This window comes from Thermobia domestica, chromosome 13 (assembly GCF_964235325.1).
Source record: "Thermobia domestica chromosome 13, izTheDome1.hap1.1, whole genome shotgun sequence".
Classification (NCBI taxonomy): Eukaryota; Metazoa; Arthropoda; class Insecta; order Zygentoma; family Lepismatidae; genus Thermobia; species Thermobia domestica.
The window spans coordinates 99,685,193-99,705,322 of record NC_137466.1 but is presented as its reverse complement, the minus strand read 5'-3'; the positions used below and the strand labels follow the sequence as shown (position 1 = coordinate 99,705,322).

General features: G+C 35.8%; 1 protein-coding gene across 1 annotated transcript in view; it reads right to left on the bottom strand.

Moving 5' to 3' along the window:
• The window catches only part of LOC145668386 (serine protease snk-like), an 81,366-nt gene that overhangs the window by 39,735 nt on the left and 21,501 nt on the right, over positions 1 to 20,130 (bottom strand). The window contains exon 2 of the mRNA XM_081736174.1: positions 4,105 to 4,749. Within this exon, the coding sequence (XP_081592300.1) occupies positions 4,105 to 4,749 (645 nt within the window). The remainder of the gene's footprint in view (positions 1 to 4,104; positions 4,750 to 20,130) is intronic.

Genomic DNA, 20,130 nt, shown 5'->3' with positions numbered 1-20,130 from the left:
AATAAAATACAACGAATTCAGTTACTTTTCTCTGTTGAGTGGAATAGAGAGAAAATTCCCTAACATTTAAGAGGTTCAGCGTACCATGAAATCAGCGCGTGTGTAGGAGGCCAACAATTATGAACAATTTCAAACAAAGGTCCAACAGTCAGAGCATATGCATATAATGAAACTGGGTTTTCCGTGGCTTTTTACGTTCGCTTTCTTTAATGACGTTGGAATACAATTTATGTACTTGGATAAAACCTTGTGTATTTAATATCACATTTCGTTTTGTTTTCTTTTAGAGAGATCATTGTAAAAAAAAAAAAAAAAAAAAATAGAGAGACGTTGACAGAAAGAACAATGCATCAGTATTATTGTTCCACTACAGCTTAAGAAATTTCAACCTTTAAGATGCTATCTTCGAAACAGAAGTTTTGATTTATTTGTAACTTAGAACGAAGATTAAAGTTCGTTACTACATATAACCTGATTTAATTATTGTGTGTTTCTGATATTTCAACGGAAGGCTGTTGTGGGGAAGCAGGATTAGGAATAATATCTGAATAATTACTGATGCGGACCACAGGTAATGAATCATGAATTGCCCAAGATAGATCTTCTGTTCCCACAACCCTTAGATCTTTCCGGTCGCTTTTCGAACTTTCAGAAACAATAAGAAATTTAACTCAAATTTGAAATGAAATTTACATCAAATTTAAGAACATGTTTTCTTAAAGACATTCTAACAATCCGAAGCATTTTGGTACGTACGTTATCGGCAACCATCTGCCGGGCCAAGTGTTCATCCTGTATCTTTTCATCTTTTTCTCTTTCTATATTAAATATCAAGAAATGTAGAAACGCGTGTTTAAATATTTTAAATGTAATGTCTAAATATCAAATTTGATTTCTCTAATGAATTCCGAGATATGAGTATCTCAATGGACAACCCCATCCCTTTTTCTTCCCTTGTAGGTCAAATAAAAAAAAATTGAAACTAATTACACTGTTAGTAAAGAAAACTTTTTTCCTATTTCTCGAGAAAAAAAAGTTGTGATTCTAGTCATTTGAGAGCTGAATTCAAATATCTGCCTAGTTTTTCTACATCAGTAATCATCATTATCGTAGGTATCCTGACATTATTGGAAGATAACTTGCTGCAATTAAGTTTTCATGCGCCACGCTCTTCTGCTAACCTCTTCGTTTTCACGTAGGAAGTTTCTATTTTAATACTGGCCGTCAACTAATGCCTCTTTCTTCAGTCCCTCTTTTTCCTGCTATCATACCTTATAGTATGTAACTCATGATACAGATTCTTCTCCAACAATTTCTTAACCACTTTCTCTTTCTCTTTCTAATTATAGGCCCCATTAAAAATCATTCTTTCCTTCTCTACTGTTTCTAAAACCATCTAACTCGTTTCCGTTCGACCAAGCTCTTTTCTACCCCTTCATGTCGAAAGCCTCCTGTCTATTTTCATCAGTTTTGCGTAAGGATTCTGTTTCTGCCCAATAAAGTATAACAGCAAGAAGAAAGAAAAAAAAAACATTTAAAGAGTAACAGAAGGTAGCATGTGACAGTGTTCAACAATACCATAACGTGTGTGGGGACAGGAAGGAATCTAACCCCTACCCATTTAAGCTCCCACCGTTCGAGTGGGGGTCACTATATTGCTGCAAATAATGGTGACTCGTGTTATCCCTACTTCGAATTATAATTGCTGGAATCACTGCAAATTACTGCAAAACAATCCCTGAGAGCAAAATTCTAATTTCATGTCAGATTTAAATTTACCGATGTAAATTCCATGTTATACATATACATTCAAACTGTAATTACTGGAATGATTGGAAAAATATAGCTCAAAGTAAAATTCTTATTTTAGATTTGAATTTACCGCTGTAAACTCCTTGTTATCCATTCGTAATCCATTTACAGTATAATTAGTGGTATTTCTGGAAATAACGAACTACCCCTGACAGTGGAATTTCGATTTCAGATTTGAATTACCGCTCTAAATTTATTTAGAATTTCTAATTTTCATTGCAAAAATAGAATCCTCCTAACATAGTGTTATTTAAAATGAAAAGTTTAAATACCTAATTTAATGTCCCTATACTTAAAGGATTCTGAGAGACATATTAATATAATCATTGCAACTCCCACAGCTTCTCTTCCTATCTCTTTCCTTCCCTTCTGGGTCTTATATCAAAAACCAAAAACCACTAAAACACGTTTTTAATTATTTTAAATGATAGCTAAGTCCAAACGCCAACTTTCATGTCTCTAACCTTAAGATATTTCCCAGTGTTGGGTAAGTTACTTGTAAAAATGTAACGCGTTACAAGTTACTTTACTTTCTCTTAAAATGTAACGCGTTAGTAACGCGTTACTTGCCCCCAAAAGTAATTGTTACTTTACTTCGAAAGTAACGCGTTACTAACGCGTCACTTTTAGGTCCGAAACTTTAAAAATGTGAAAAAAATATGACTTCAATTTTCCGTACTACTATTACTACCGCTATTATTATTATTATTATTATTATTATTATTATTATTATTATTATTATTATTATTATTATTATTACTGCACGTTCTGAATCGCTTTATGAAAATGCAAGGACAAATTTTTTACTTGATATATGAACATTCTCATATAAAGCAACATTGATAAAATGCCATACTGCGTTACTCGTAGGGATGGACACGAGCGAGTTCGAGCGAGTTTTCTTTGACACTCGATTCGACTAGAAACAGATATCTTTGAGCTCGACCCGAGAACTCGACTCGAAAAATGTCCTCCAACTCGACTTGAATTGGGGTCGAGTTTCGAGTCGACTCGAGCCAAATCCGGTGTGGAGTTTCGTCGACACCAATTTCAGTCTTTGCGATATTTTATTTTTCACCCTTTCTCACCTCCATGCCGATAGAAGCTGCGCTTTCGGGATTGTAATTGTTAATCTTAGCGACATCGAGAACTTTGAATTCGAGATTAATATCGGTCGTTTTCCATTATTTTTATATGTTAATTCCTTCCAACCAGCCTAGGGATGCTTACGGGGGGAAGGAGGAGTTAAATGTAAACTTGGTAAATGCTATAACTAGTGTCATCCATTAAATTAGCAACCCGAAAAACTATGGATTTGACAGTACTATGGGTCACCAATCCCCGCGTCTCAGGAGTACTAATAGAGCTAAATTTGGTTTTCAACGGCGTCGGAAGTGTCACTGTTCATCTCAACACACTGAAAACTACGGATGCGACGCTAATATCGGCCGTTTTCGGTCATTCTTATGTGTGTTTTCCTCACCCTAGGTGTGCAAAGAGGTCTTATTCTCACTGGGTGGCTGAAGTTGGACTTAAGAGGCATCGAAACTGTCACCATAGAACGGCTATCTATGTTCATTTGTCTGTCGACAAGATCAGTAATGCACTGCAATTTCCAGTACCAATACTGATTGTAATATAGCAAAAGCGTTAAGAGATATCAATAAATTGCTTTTTGATATGAATTCAGCGTATCAAGAATAAATTTGATCTCTATTGCTTTATTGAAACCAGAAGTAAAATCAGAAGTGACAAAGTGAAAAACTGTAACAGATTGTGAAAAAGGAATTTTAAAGTAACTTTAGTACCGCAAAAATAGGGTCCATTCTCGATTTTATTCCACTTTTGGGACCACCACTTGCGGTTCCAATATTGATTGCCATAGAACAAAAACGGAAAATAAAATTGACAAACGATATTTTGATATGGATTCAGGCAGGAGCTTGAGCGTAACCCCTCAAATTTACTATTCTTATTGTACTTTTCTCTTTCCTAACTAAATTTACCATACTTCAGTTTGATCGTGCCATTTCAAAGAAAGAAATAAACTATTTCCCTCCAAATAACCTCATGGGCGCGACATGCGCGCTATAACTCATCTGTGACACCTCTGAACTTAGGATCCTATCTTATTTGTTACATCTTTTTTTTTTTTTAATAAATCGTAGTAGATTTCGCTTGAAAACTTCAATCAAGTTCGTCTGTCGTAAGGATACTTGTGGATTTTACTATATATAGTATAAATATAAATAAAATATTAAATTAAAAGTGAATTAAACCACGAATACTTACTTTGTTCACTTTTTCTTAGCTGAGCATTCCATGGATTTGAAGGTCTTTGTGTTGGCTTTCCACTGTGTATGCCTGCACTTCCAGAAGATGGAGGTCTTGAGTGAGATGGTTTATGCAATGGTGGGGGACGGGAACTGGAATGCGGCCTTTTGGAAGTATAAGGCGGTCTTGTAGTTTGATATTCAGGCTCTTCACCAAAAGAAATTGGCCTATGTACATTTTCTTCCTGAGGAGGCGGCCTATAATAGTTTTCCTCTTGTGGAGGTCTTGGATATGGTTCAATCGGTCTATTATTATTGTTATAATTATTATTGTTATAGTTATTGTTATTGTTATTATTATTATTGTAATTATAAGTTTCCTGAGTAATTGGTCTTTTTGTTCCCGAAGTTTGAGGTCTAAAATTTGTATAAGGAGTTCTTGTACTTGTTGTGAGTTGAGGTCTATGCACATACACTGGTCTTCTAGTACTTGTAGTTCTAATAGGTAATCTTTCATCACAACACACAACTGGTATATTTCCACGAAAATCACAAATTTTAGGATGTTCTCCGTTTTGTTGTAACATTTCCACAGCTATTGAACACTGAGGTAGTAACTTGCATACTCCAACTGCACCATGGTCATCTGCACACCAGGCTCCCACTAAAACATAAATAACATTTATTTTATGTTAGTAATACCTTAAGCTGACAAAATAACCAGTTCTATGATCTACTAATAAGTTTCACGTTTTTTAACTAGCACATAAGACTAGTTAAAGATCTATGTGTGGCATTAGTATCTAGGACTATCAGACGATGACAGAATTACTAATATTCATGTGTTAAATTTTATCAGGAACTTACCAGACGAGTGTAAAACTAGTACTAACTAAAATAAAAGATACAAATGAATAAAAACTATAACTGTTATTTTAAATAGGGTTTTTCAAATATGGATTTAAAAAGGTAACGTACGAAAGTTGGAGAGGAAGCAAGTAATAGACAGCCGAATATTTTTAATTATTGCTAATGAAGATATGACACGCAAATGGAAAAGAGAAGTAAGGATAGGAATGAGAACCATTAAACCAAGTTGCATCTTTAACCCTTATCCGGGCAAGCTATTTTTGCAATGTAGACTGCGACTGGGGCCTTACCAACTCTATTAGTCTTACCAACTCTTACCAACTTCCAACAGTTATGTCCTTCAGGCTAAAAAAGACAATGATTAATGAAAGTGAAGTATTATGAAAAAAATGATGGAATGAGAATGGAGGAGGAAATGGAACAGAACCGAGAAAACCTACCAACACGAGCACCGCAAATTCATATGACTTGGGATCGAACCGCGGATCATTCCCACCAGAGGAGATTGCTCCACCAGTGACGCAGTGGGGAATAATAATAATAATAATAATAATAATAATAATAATAATAATAATAATAATAATAATAATAATAATAATAATAAACTTGTAGAAAGATCTGTCAGGTTCAGTAGTTCGAAATGAGACTTCAGATTTATTATACATTTGGTTAGTAGGATTTGATTTCAGTGTCCTTTTAGGCAGCGACGCTATATGAGATGTGGACTTTCAGGTATGTGTGGGATTCAAACCACATGAGCTTTTGCGGGGAATCGAACGTGGGTCTTCCGCATCAAAGATGCGTAACGCTAACCACATACCCACAACTTCTTCATAGATTACAAATCATTAGGTTACATAAAACATCAAAAATTTGTTACTGAGAAGTAATTCACTTGTAACTTTTGATCCTGACTCACTTTATTATTAGGAGGGCGCGGTGGCTCAGTGGTAGAGCGTTCAGCTCTGGCGCATGGGGTTCATAGTTCAATCCCAGTTCGCACAAGTGGGTTTATGGTGGACAAACACAGTTTGTGGGGGTTTTCTCGGGACACTCCCGTTTCCTCCCACTTTCTTCATTCCACCATTTCATTTATTTATTATCAGCACAGTCTCCTTTAGCATACTCGGCATATACGTGAGACGTAAAACTGAAAAAAATCATTTCGGTTTATTATTAGACTTCACCATGTCATTGTAGGGATGATGAGGTTAAGCACTGATTTTGCGCTTTCTGAATAAGTTCATGAAACATTGGTTGAGAGCAGAGAAGGTAGTTGCATTTACGATTAAAATAAAATAAAAATAATTAATTATGGAGCTGATAAACAAGGGGAGGTAGCTCTGGATGCTATTCCCTCCTCCTTTAGTTCGACTCTGCCCAGAATAAGGCCAGCTCCACATTGACTAGAGGAAAGCCAACCAAGCCGAGGCAGGAGAAGATGCGGAGAGAGAGAAAGATCTGAGTGCGCTGACTGTGTGCTTTAGTCATAATTTTGAGAGTCCTTTGTCTAGCACGTGCTGTAGTGAAATGCGCTACGAGGTTTGGTTGCATTGCTCACAGTACTGAATCTCAACTGTTCTGTCTTCTGGTCCATATACGGCCGGCCTAAGAGGGGTTGACTCCTACTAGGATCGAAACCGAGCATAATATGCTAATAATCATTAATGCTGTAACACCACAAATAAGAATAAAGTTATCAGCGTGTAACCTTGAGTTGACTTTGCATCAGTGTCCTGCATACATGACAGTACGATCATATGCGTTTCTTTCCTTATAACCTGAATACTTGAATATGTGTGTGGTAGAAGAACATGCATTTTCAAACCTATTTCGGACTTGTAGCTTGTTGTGTGTTGCAAAGAGAGACAGCTCGTCCCACACAACGGGATTTACCACTATAAAATTGAACACTCCTTCTGGACAAGTTTACTGGAGAAAGAATTCCTAAGTGAGAAAACAGAATCGTTTAATTTATGATGATATACGTATGTTGAAAACTACGAACAGTGAGTTTGCGGCTCAAACGTTGCTGAAGCATGGGAAAGACCAGTTTGATACAGAACAATGGGTTTCCCCAAAAGGATTCTCAGTTGTTTCTCTGCTTAAGGTAAGCAGAGTCAATGTGTTGATATGTCTGATACTTGGAACCAGACTTGTCTTTACATACGGACAAGGAACGAAGTGCATTAAAAATATAATTCGAATCAGTATCATTCCAAATATATGTATTATTCTCGTTATCTTGAATTTATAACATTTTGTTAAGTTCTGAAGTAGCTTCAGTTAACTGATTTTCATGAGAATTCTAAGATTGTAAGTAGAGTGGGTTCAAATACAGAATGGGATGTTTGGACTAGTTTAATCTTTAACTTAAGAACTAAATTTAAAACACTTAACACAATTATATTGATGATAATGACGAGAGAGAGAGAGAGAGAGAGAGAGAAAATGAAAAGGTGGGACTCGAACAGCAAAATTGAGCTGAGCGACCTTACCAGATACCAGCACCTCTCGCGCTATATGCAAATTACAGTTAATTCATTGGAGAGCTCATTATCCGCCATTCTTCTAAGACACGGTCCATATTTGATATCTCGACGTTAAAAAACAACTGTTCATGAAAGAAATAATAGACTTTTAGTATATGTTTCGCTATAGACGCTTTCAAATGTTCCATAAACTTCTTCATCTTGTGAACTATTGATGAAACTAAATGACAAATCTCTTACTCCATCCAATTTTCAGTTTACAACACTTTTACAAATTGTAAATTTAATACTTATTATGGTAATACTATTAGATTTCATTTTTTAAAAATCGATTATAAAAGCAAACGCAATAAATATTAGTTCGAAATTGCCTTTGAAATTATTTTATAGCTAGGTATTTAACAGGGGCGGATCCAGGACGGACTTCTGGGGGGGGGGGAGGTTTGTAATACTGCTACTTAGAGCTACTTTAAACTCTGGGATGGGTTTTATTTATATATAATACAAGAAAGTTTCCTCTTCTGGTCGCCCCCCTGGATCTGCCCCTGGCATTTAATAAGTAGTGTCGTATATACACGAAATTCAAAATTCACTTGCAAGACAGGCCAAATCGACTGCCGCACCTAGTATCCTATTGTAGGAAGTTGAACTAACGGATAGGAGTGATAAAAAAGATTTATATAGGTATTACACATTGTCTATTCACCATTCATTTCATTATCATTAAGGCGCGACATATATGACGTCATTTTTTTTATCCTAGCATCTTTATACATGCCTAATTAGAAATAAAGACATTTCTGACTCGTGTGAGCAGAAAAATACGATTTATATTGGCGATATAAATGCATATTGGTGCTCAAAGTAATATAAAAAAAACATATTTTTGGTCATATTTTACGCGAATTTTACACGTTGCTTACAAATACTCTTGTATTTGCCAGTATTTCCAAGTTTTTTTTTTTAAAGAAATACTAGCATCAAACATTTTGTTCGCTGGTTAAATTAAGAAAAATAGTAATATCTTCCGTTAGTCAGTCACTTTTTACTATTATTAAAGCGCTCTCTGATATCGGTCATTTTCGATATTTTTAATGACCCCGAAAACTATGAATTCGACACTGATATCATTCATATTATACCCCATCCCCCTTCCCCAAGTTACGGGGCTGAATTTGGATTTAAACAGCATCAGAAGTGTCACTGTTCATCTCAACGACCACGAAAACTGGATTCGGCACTTATATCAATCATTTTTGATAATTATATAAATCCCCTCCCCCTACGTTGCACCGTCAAAGTAAAATGATAAAAATTGTCACAGGCCTGAACCTAATCTATGTTGGAAATTTAATCGAGATGAGTTGGATGATTCAATAGTTAAGTTTTATCTTTTATACCTCCCCCTTCACTAAGTTCTATCATCAAAGTGAAATAACAAAACCACTTCCAGGACCGAGCCGCATCTACGTTGAAAATTTGATCGAGATCGGTCGGTAGTTCAAGAGATTAAGAGTCACAAACATAGTCACTTTCAATTTTATAATGTAAATTTGGTTTTCTGTAACAAGAATTTGAATGAATACTGTACAGTGTGAGATGAGAGTGGTTAACCCGGAGTGGAATCAATCACTTTAAAAAGACAATACATTAAGTCAGCTTTTGTATTGCTGTTTCTTCTCGTCCGTAAAGATATCTGAAGTCCAGTTTGTTGATTGCATAATACACGGGAGATTAAAGTGGTACTGTACTGCGAAAATACTAGTAATGCACATTAGGAATGCTCGGATATATATGACCCAAGGAGAACTTCTCCCTGGCCAACTTTTTGAAATCATTACTGGATCTCTCCCTGTTTTTCTTTCTTTCTTCTACACTAGTGGCATCATTAGGGGAGGGCAGGGGGCAATTACCCCACTGAGTTTCAGATTTTTTTGCTCAACTCTATACTAATTGTGAAACTCTTATGTCGGCATAGAGTCTTGCTCCTCCCTCTCCCCAGCAAAGTCCGAAATGACGCCACTGTTTTACGCTGAGCGTACGGATAATTTTCGAGTGTTACAAACGTTGGAGGTATTTTGGTCATAGAACTGGCATCACTGAGTACAAGTTTCAAGATGGTTAACATCAAGTGCTGCAGTAGTGTGAAGTTGCGTGATTATTATTAGTAGTGTCATTTTAACGTTTTCTATTATGTTTTACGTTTTTATTTGTATATCATCATTCATTCCTCATAATATCCTTTGGCTTAAAGGAAAACCGTCCTTATGCGAAAAATTTTATTTCTGAGAAACATGTAATCCATCTAGACCAAAATTAGCATTTGGTGACTTGTGATTTGTTTTAATTGCTTCTAATCGATAAAGGCCAAAAGCCAGACTCGACAAATGTAAAAAGCCTGCAAGACATGATAATAGATTATCTAAGTTTAAGGTTGTAAGCGGAATGAATAGATATACACATTGGTACATAACAATATTTCTTCGTCGGATTACGGTGAGTAACTGGCAAACCTACGACAATTCGATCGTTGTTAAATTACAGTGATGTATAACAAGATCTTAAGATTTATTTAAACTATTTTCTTACTCTCCTGTGTTCTTTTCTTTAAGTATTTATTTCAAATCGATGCTATTGTGAAACAACGCTGATTTAAGTAAGCTTTTGCGATACTGTAAAACAGTACAAAGGTATCTTGACTTTGTGACGTAAGCATGCAGCATGTGCAGTTCTGTTCTTTTTTTGGTAGAATGACATATTTAGTCATACTTCAATATGTCATGCTTAAGCCTAAACAGTTAGGTTTCCCCCACCCCTTTTCTTCTTAGCATCATGGAGTTTCACGATTTGCAAGAATATAACTAGTTGCAATTTAGTGTTAAAAGAGCGAGAATTTCGAACAGTACAGAAACGAATACGTGTATGTAAAGAATACAGTTACATACATGTAACGAATGTAAATAGCCATAGTGATTTAATTTTTTAAAAGGCATTAATCACCTGCTAAATCCTTCAGAATTATTTTACCGCTATGAGAGGCAAGCACTTTTCTTACACGTTCTTCCTCAACGCATTGATGCAGATGTGTATCTAAGCGAGTGGAGATGAATAAGAACAAGAAGCCATATGCATATAACGCATATACTTCCGGGAAGTTTAGCTCTGTCGGAGAGGGGAGACTTGGTGGAAAAAAGCGCGCTGATATATATTTACTATCACCTTGAAACCGAGAGAAAGATCGATTACGTTTTCGCTACCTAGAATAAGCATTTGTCTATACACGCGACAAAAATAAGGAAGAATATAAGGGGGGAGTGAGGGGGGTAGAAGAGAAGGGAAAAGTCATGCCACAAAAATACATTCCTTGTGAAGATAAATTCCTTGTCACACTTCCGTTCTGAAAGGTCTCTTGCATTTGGAGGAAAACTGGAATGACGTCATGATTCGGTGTTATGGTCCTGTTGTGATTGTGTCATCAGAGATAAGAAGCTGTTTCCATGCCTGATGTTCATTACGAAATTTTGAAGAAAGAAAAAAGCGACCTTTTTATTGCACTACGACTACAGAAAAGTTACAAAGTTATTAATATCGATTGGTTTGCAATTGATCGATTTGAAATTTAAGCTCAACTGTCAGATTATTTTATATTACCTAGGCAGAATATTTGGGCACTAAGAACGAAAAATACTACAAAATATTATTAGCGTTTAACAGTGTGAAAATGTACAAAGATGAGGCATATACCAATTGATATATCTCACCCAGCTGCACGAAATGATATGGGTGACTAAGTCCTCATCCGTATTTTGAGAAAATCGACATAAAATTGATATTATACATATGACAACCACACATCACCTCTTAAGACGAAACTGATATTGAAGCATAGCTTCATTAAGCCTTTCATTAAGACACTAGCAAGAGGACAGTATACAACATAGTTAATGAGAAACAGTTCAACTTTATCCACCTTATGCAGAGTCGTTTTGACATATGATTAGCGTCTTACTAAAGCCCTGACTACTACAGGAAACTTATGTTAATCGAAGTCTTTAGTATGGTACTAATCACGCTTCAAAACGACTCTGCATAAGGCCCTATATTTTTAACCGACTTAAAAAAGGAGGATATATATATATATATAATGGGCCTTGTGCAAAGTCGTTCTGACGTGTGATTAGTACCGTACTAAAGAGTTCTACTAACGTATGTTTCCTGCAGTAGTCAGGCCATTAATATGACGCTAATCATACGTCAAAACGAATCTGCATAAGGCCCAATGTGTCTATGTTCACGCGTAACTTTAATATAAGGTCCACCGGTTTTGATAATTCCTTTTTTTCTTTGAAAGAGTCGGTGGTCCCATATAGGCGCGCACCCAGAAATTTTTGTTGGGGAGGTCCATTAGATCTATGTAGTAGACTATTGAAGTGTATTATTCTGTACCAGATAAGTAATTGTAAAATATTTCTACCTACATTTTCAGGAATAAATAATAAAACTAGATTGTTTTTATAAGAGAAAGATTTAGAATTTAGATTTCTGGGCTTTCGGCATTTAAGACCATTTAGCCCTTCACGTTTTGAGGGATGACGTCCCTCGACGAGCACATAATCCGGGGAAAGGAAGGAAGGAACCACCAGGTTAGGTATAAGTTAGGTACCACCCCAGCATTTGCCCGGATATGAGTGGTGAAAATCTCATTCAGAGTGGCTGGCCTGAAAAAGCGTGTTACACTTTTTCGACCGAGCGCCCCCACCGGGAATCGAACCCGGGACCGCTCGCACCAAAGGCGAGAGCGTTAGCGACCACTCTACGTGGGGCCACATTATAAGAGAAAGAGTAGAGATGACGTATAAAATCAGATGTTCATGCTACATCAATCATTTTTCAGTTAAACAAGTAACTTTTATTAAGAAAGTGTGCAAATGTACGTTGGAAGTTCTTTTTTGGGGGGAAGGGGGAATCCGGACCTGGTGGACTTCCCCGTGGGTGCATCTCTAGTCCCATATAATTTTAGCTTCGAAGTCCTTCAGTTTTACTTCCCACGAGTATGCCGTGTGGGCTAAGGAAGACTGTGAAGATGAGAAATGAATAAAATGATGGGATTAAGAGTGGGAGGAAACGGAAGAACCCCGAGGAAAACCCACGCACAAGGTGTTCATCCACCACAAAGTCTATTTAGCGCGAACTGGAATCGAACCCGGGACCCCACACACCAGAGGTAAATGCAGAGGTCACTGCATATAAATTTCATCAGGATATAATCATAGTTTTTGAAGCTAGATTATGAAACTTCTCAATGAGTGTGGTTTGGAAAGCGTAATTAATCGACGTTAATATGCATATTCTGACGCATAACTTCGACATAGGTGCACTGATCTTCATGGCTCTTCTTTTGCTTGAAAGCGTGTAACTTTGAGGTGGTCGAGTATAAATTTCATTTGACCTCATGGTCTTCTGAGCTACACCATGAAATGTTTCAACGCCCGACAGTGGTAATATCTTAATTAACAGACTTTATTCTGTGCCTGTTTACATGTAACTTCAACACAGACGTACCAAGTTTGATTATTCTCATTTACTGTAGTCTCAAAAAGTATACTTTCTCGGAGGTTCCATGTATGGGTCTTTGAAGTTAGAGCATCAAAACTTCTCAACAGATGATAGTGTTAATCATGGGAGTCTCTGGCATATAAAACTTCAGGGGGACGACTAGAACAAAGAATGATTGTAGATCCCCAACTAAATTTACGTCAAAATTTTGTGGTTATGCTTAAGGTTTACACTTGAATTCCTAATTGGGGTGCATTGCGAGAGGTTTTCGTAACAAACATAACCAACTCTTTCCTATAGTCCTGATAGGAGAGTTATACAACATTAATTTAACCTGGTAAACCTAGGTATGAATAAAAGATCAATATAATCTAACAAATACGTAATAACACTGCGAAGTAATGTGAAAAAGAATTGTTGAACATAGATGGTTGTGGAGAACAGTCCTAGAGATCTTCATTCCGCAGAAGGTTGACTGTGAGAACCCTGAATGTTCAGTGAGATGCAAATAGCGAACATGTCAATATGCCGAATTTCAATTAACTCAAAATTAATCGTGTAACTGTGTTCAAAGTTTCTAAAAAACGTGAACGTGATATATATATATGGGCTATACCTCCAGCTATAGGCTATATATACAGACGTATACAGACGCTGATCCAAGGGGAGGGCTATGTGGGCTATACCTCCCCTTGACGCTCAGGTATACACTGGATAAAATGGGCTTCAATCCTACGTTCTTTACACTAGAAAGCGGCAAACTATAGTTTAGCCTCTCCCTTGATCATATTCTGGATCCGCGGCTGTATATGTATACAAAGTCATTTCTGTTTTTAGAAAACCCGTGTGTTGTTATCCACAAACTCATATGGCGTGGTATCGAATAAAAGTCAGAGGTGCATCAGAGGTGAACGCTCTACTACTGAGCTAATGTGTCCAAATTATTATTATTATTATTATTATTATTATTATTATTATTATTATTATTATTAATAATAATAATAATAATAATAATAATAATAATAATAATAATAATAATAATAATAATAATAATAATAATAATAATAATAGTAGTAGTAGTAGTAGTAGTAGTAGTAGTAGTAGTAGTAGTAGTAGTATAAGAAGAAGAAGACCACGAAATGGAGCAGGGGAGGAAATAGATTGACTATTCCACTTCCTAACATGAAATGAATGCATAACACGAAGCTTTCGCATGTGACTTTCAATTGTAAATTCCATTTATTTTCACCACTATCCAAGTGTAGTCTTTTCAGTGTCTGTTCGCTATTATATACGTATGTATAAATGAACCAAGATGACATAACATAGACAAGGGAATTTGCATGGGAATTGATAATTATGAACTTGTAGTGGTACCTGTATGATCGCAACAAATTTATGGTTTTTATGTCATTTTCCCTGCGGGACGTCAGTGTCAGAAGAATGTTATGTCATTGGAATGAAATTTCTTCTTGGGTTGACCTTCGATTGACTTTTCTTGACGTAATAATAGGAACGACACGTTTCGTTAAATGCTCTGCAACATTGATATTTATTTTGCCCTGAAGTTGTAAAATAAAAATGGGCCACTGTTTCTGCCTTCATCATTATGTTCACTCGCTAAATAGGCTATTTCTAAATGTATTATTTTCACATAGTCTGTACACGTGTTTTCTCCTTTTTCTCTCCTTCCCCTTTAAACGAAAAAGAAGAAAAGAACATAGGCCTATAAGCAATTTTGCACGTGCCGGAATATTACCTCATTTGATTAATTTCTCATTTAAAATCGTTTGATAAAAAAGATGAGACATTAGACATCGATAGTATTCATAAACTGAACAAAATGACATCAGTAGGTTTAAAAAGTCTCGCGTAATTTTCGCAAATACAGGTCCGACTCCAGGCAATTTGCCGTCCCGTGCAATGACATCATTTCCCGGCCCCCTTTCTCCAGAAAAAACAAATCTTAAAAGTCACGATTTGAAGTATGCTACCCCATCATGAACAACGAAGGGGAGAAACAGTGTACTCGCACTCAGAAAGGCCTAAACACCACAAACGTAATCTCGTTTTCGTTTTGTTTCTTTAAATAATAATCTATTATGTTAGTGAAAAATAAAGCTAACACACCTGCAGAGGAAAGATGATAATCCTTTTCATCAGAACTCAATATCGAGCTTCAATCCCAACATATCATTTTGCAGTTCCAGTGCAACTAGCTCTTTTATCTTTATTTCTAGGTTTTCCTTCTAAATATGTTAAAATAATAATAATAATATTTAAAGAAAAAAATTGTTTCCACCTTCAATGATAAGGAACTTGTTTCTAACAAAGACAACACTAATGTTCATATCAAAACTATGATAACTAACTAAGTGGAACAAATGTTCGCTACTATTCGGGAATTGAATTCTTGTATTTGACAGCAATCAAGCAATTCATGCTGGGATTTGTTTGACCATTTGACTTAGCACTGTCCATGTGACTTTAAACTAATGTGACCTAAACATGATGTTTGAATATACCTAGGTATTATTCAAATAGAAAGTCGGCTTAGTAAATTTAACTACCATCATCACGAAGTCTGCTTCCAACAAGAAATATTTATTTTAAAGAATATAGTTTGACAAATTTCGCCGCCCCGTGTTATGTTTCTCGCAAACTTGAAAACTGATGCTCTACGATAATCACGGCAACTATTAGGACGAAACTGATACTGTACTATCCTCTAATCAGATTTTTCATTACGATGGTAGCAAGACAACATTACATGGCATGGTTAATGAGATGTAACCCAAAATTATGATCAACAGTTAAACTCTAATTTTCCTTTAATTATAATGTGGTCCAAAGATAAAACGGATATATTTCGGTTAATAGAACTTGAGCTGAAGAAAATAGCGTATTTTGAAGGTAAATTATCATCCGTACTGTTTTGGTAAATATTTGAATTGTGTTAGCAACAGGTGTTCTGAAAATGTAGTTATTAGTAGTTGTTCTGAAAATGTAGTGACTAAAAATTATTGTTTACAATCTCTCTCTCTCTCTCTCTCCATATATATATATATATATATATATATATATATATAGGAGAAAAAAAATTACGTTTTATGTCCCATGGTTATGCCGGCTAAGCTAAAGGAGACGGTAATGATCAAAAATGAATGAAATGGTGGAATGGAGAAATTGAGAGAACCCCGAGAAAACCCACACACATTGTGTTTGTCCAGCACAAAGCTCACTTAGCGCAAGCTGGGATCGAACCAAGGACGCCATGCACCAGAGGGAACATTCCACTACTGATCCACCGCGGTCCCTTAAAAAGTTCTCACTGACTGATCAACGCTCAGGCCAAAGTCCTCAAGCTAGAAACTTGCAATTTGCACAGGACATACGATAGGTGATGTAAGGTCCCATTAAGGAAAGATTTTTGGAAATTCGAGGAGAAATTAGGGAGGAAGATAAGTGACAATGTTTTAATGCCCATATCTCGGAATCTGAAGATTAGAGACATGAAATTTGATATATGGACTTCTTATTTAAAACAATTAGTCACGTCTTTCAGTGTTTTTTGATATTTGATCAAGATGGAAAGAAAATTGGATGAGAAGGAAAAAGTGTGAGAATTACAATTATTTTAATAATATGTTCATTTCTTGGAACTTTTCAAGATTAGAGTCACGATATTCGATATTTGAACTACTCGTTTAAAATAATTAGACATGCTTTTCACCAGGCCCGCAACCAGCCACAGAGGTTTGGGGGGGGGGGGGCGGTTTTCAAAACTGACATTTCGGTTTTATGAAATTTCACTTTTTTCAAAAACCAATTTCGACAGCACTAGTTCTAATATATTTGAAGCTCACAATAGTGTTTCCCAACGGCAAACGAGATGCAACCAAAATCTAATACCAAAAAGGGAAATTATGTACCTTTGTTGGTTTATGATACCTTTCTCTGGTCCGCCAGTTTGAACTTAGGTAACCTATGAAACACATACGGCAAGATTTATAACTTACAACAGCCTTTCCCAACCGGTGTGCCGCGAATGGTCCGCTGGTGTGCCGCGGGGAAATCGAAACAAATTATTAATTCTATAGAAACCAAATTGTAAGACATAGGGGAAAGTGTATATTTGTATTTCACATTACTATGAACCTCTACTCTACTATAAATCTACAATTTTAAGTTTCATACTGTGTTACTTTTCTGTGCATTTTTTAATGTTGAAAAACGTATTTATCATTATCATAACCATTATTGCTTCTTTATTGTTGCAGACTATTTCGTAACTTGAAATTTTAACATATCATTCAATAAATTCAACAAAGCAAACATGCATACAAGTTACCTACATTTGTATTTTAAAGTTATAGGAGATTTGTTTATTTGTTCGTTATGTAGTGATCTTCCTTTTTAGTGAAAGGTTAGATACAGTTTTGGAAAGAGAAAGTAAATTTTAAAAAACTCCAGTCCTGTATTTCATTGCAATTGTTTTCTATTTTAAAATTAAAATGAAAAATAAGCATAATGATTTACCACGGGAGAAAACCAGTGATCGAGCTTTCTTCTCTGTAAAAAGGAGATCAGTAATCACAGAAAAATACCACGATATTTTATATTTACAAATAATAATAGTAATATTATATATATAGCACTACAAAGAGTATATGCGTTGTCGCCATTACTATTTAACTTCGTTCTGGAATACGCTATAAGGAAAATCAAAGATAGCAACCAGGGTCTAGAATTGAACGGTATTCACCAGGTTATGGCATATGCTGATGACGTAAATTTAATAGGTGATGATAGGAGAACAATAGAAAGAAATGCAGAGATCTTATTAAACGCTTGCAGGGACATGGGTTTAGAAGTAAATGCAGAGAAAACTAAATACATGGAAGTGCGTCGGGACCGGAATACAGCAAATTACGGATGCGTTAAAATATTAAATAATACTTTTGATAAAGTGGATACTTTCAAATATCTAGGATCAATATTAACAGACGAAAATCATATTCACGGAGAAATTAAATGTCTACTAAAAGCAGGGAATTCGTGTTACTATTCGGTTCAAAATCTCTTGTCGTCGCGAATTCTGTCGAGGAATTTGAAACTTAAAATATACAAAACGATAATCATGCCTGTTGTTCTGTATGGCTGCGAAACATGGTCACTTACTCTGAGGGAAGAACATAGACTGAAAGTATTTGAGAACAAGATCCTGAGACGAATATTCGGACCCAAGAGGAACGGGAATGGGGAATGGCGGAAACTTCATAACGAGGAACTACATAATTTATATGGTTTACCCAACATTGTTAGGGTCGTGAAGTCTAGGAGGCTTAGGTGGGCGGGTCATGTAGCTAGAATGGAAGAAAGTAGAAACGCTTTCAAAGTCTTGAGAGGAAGACCAATCGGAAAACGACCATTAGGAAGACCTAGGCGCAGATGGGAGGACAATATTAAGATGGATCTCGCAGAGATTGGAATACAAAGTAGAAACTGGATGCAGTTAGCTAAGGATAGAAGTCAGTGGAGAGCATTTGTGAACGCGGCATTGAACCTCCGGGTTCCATAGGCCATAGAGTTAGTTAGTTAATATTATATATAATATTAACTAACTAACTCTATGGCCTATGGAACCCGGAGGTTCAATGCCGCGTTCACAAAAGCTCTCCACTGACTTCTATCCTTAGCTAACTGCATCCAGTTTCTACTTTGTATTCCAATAATATACAATATGGGTGTGCCGCGAGAATTCAAGTTACACATGTAGTGTGCCGCAAGTTGAAAAAGGTTAGGAAACGCTGACTTACAAGTACTGGAGTAAGTACTTAGGCAACCAAACTAAAACCATAGATATGGTGGGATGCATAACATAAATTTCCTGGAACCCAAGGAAATGCCAATTTGAAAACCAATCAAAATATTGAAATGAAAATGAAATCTGAAATGAATTTAATTTTCATTTCAATATTTTGATTGGTTTTCAAATTGGCATTTCCTTGGGTTCCAGGGTTCCGACGATTATGCTAAGGGAGACGGATGATTAAGGCAAGTGAATGATGATGGAATAATTGGTGGAATGAGAATATGGGAGGAAACGAGTATTTTGAGAAAACCCATGGACACAAATTTCCTTGGCCGGGGATTGAACCAGGGACCCCATGCAGCAGAGGTAAGCGCTCTACTGAGCCACCGTGTAGTTTTCGCGCCAGAGTTTTATCTGAAGCCATTAGATTAACCATAGTCTAAATGCCAAAATTCAGAAGATAAATTGTAACACGCCGAAAGGCTCATTATACCCTAATAAAAAATCACCAACCGTGCGAAGCTAGTGCTATGCAAACTTTTCCTACCCCCTCCATCTTCTTTTCCACCCTCCAAAACCAAAATGTATTTCTATTCAAAAAGTGTTAAATTCGATTTCGTTAAGCAATCCAGAGCATAATCCCGTTACCTTTTGCTCTAAAGTTTTAGTTTACAAAATCCTGGGATGAACTTATCAATTCTAAACCCCAAACGCATAATTTTCTCTTTGTTGTAACGAGTTACAAAAATTAACAGGTGGAGATGTTCCGTATTTTCTTAAATACTTTGATTCAGAACATTTTTAAAAACTTACTATGGATTGATAAGCAAAAAATATAAACAATATTGGAAATTGAGAAAATAATTAATCTACCATGAAAATAATCAAAAAGCTAGTTATCTGCAATTGGTAGCAGTTTATGAAGTCATTAATTGTCGGACTTTAAATTTATATAGTGCGTGAAAGAAGTTCAAAGAATCGGGAAACTATTTCTAGTTGATTTAATAGCATTTTAAAATTAATAAACTGCTCACTTCCCCAAATTATCATTGTTATTTAGAAAATACGTGAAATCAGGTGGGAAATGTCAAGAGTAGGGATGCCACTCATCGCGATTTTGGAGAAAAATTTCCTAAATTGTCCTGACTTTCATATCTATTGATGAAGTTGGTAACTACTACTACTACTACTACTATTATTATTATTATTATTATTATTATTATTATTATTATTATTATTATTATTATTATTATTATTATTATTATTATTATTATTATTATTATTATTATTATTCGAACTTAGTTTCGACATT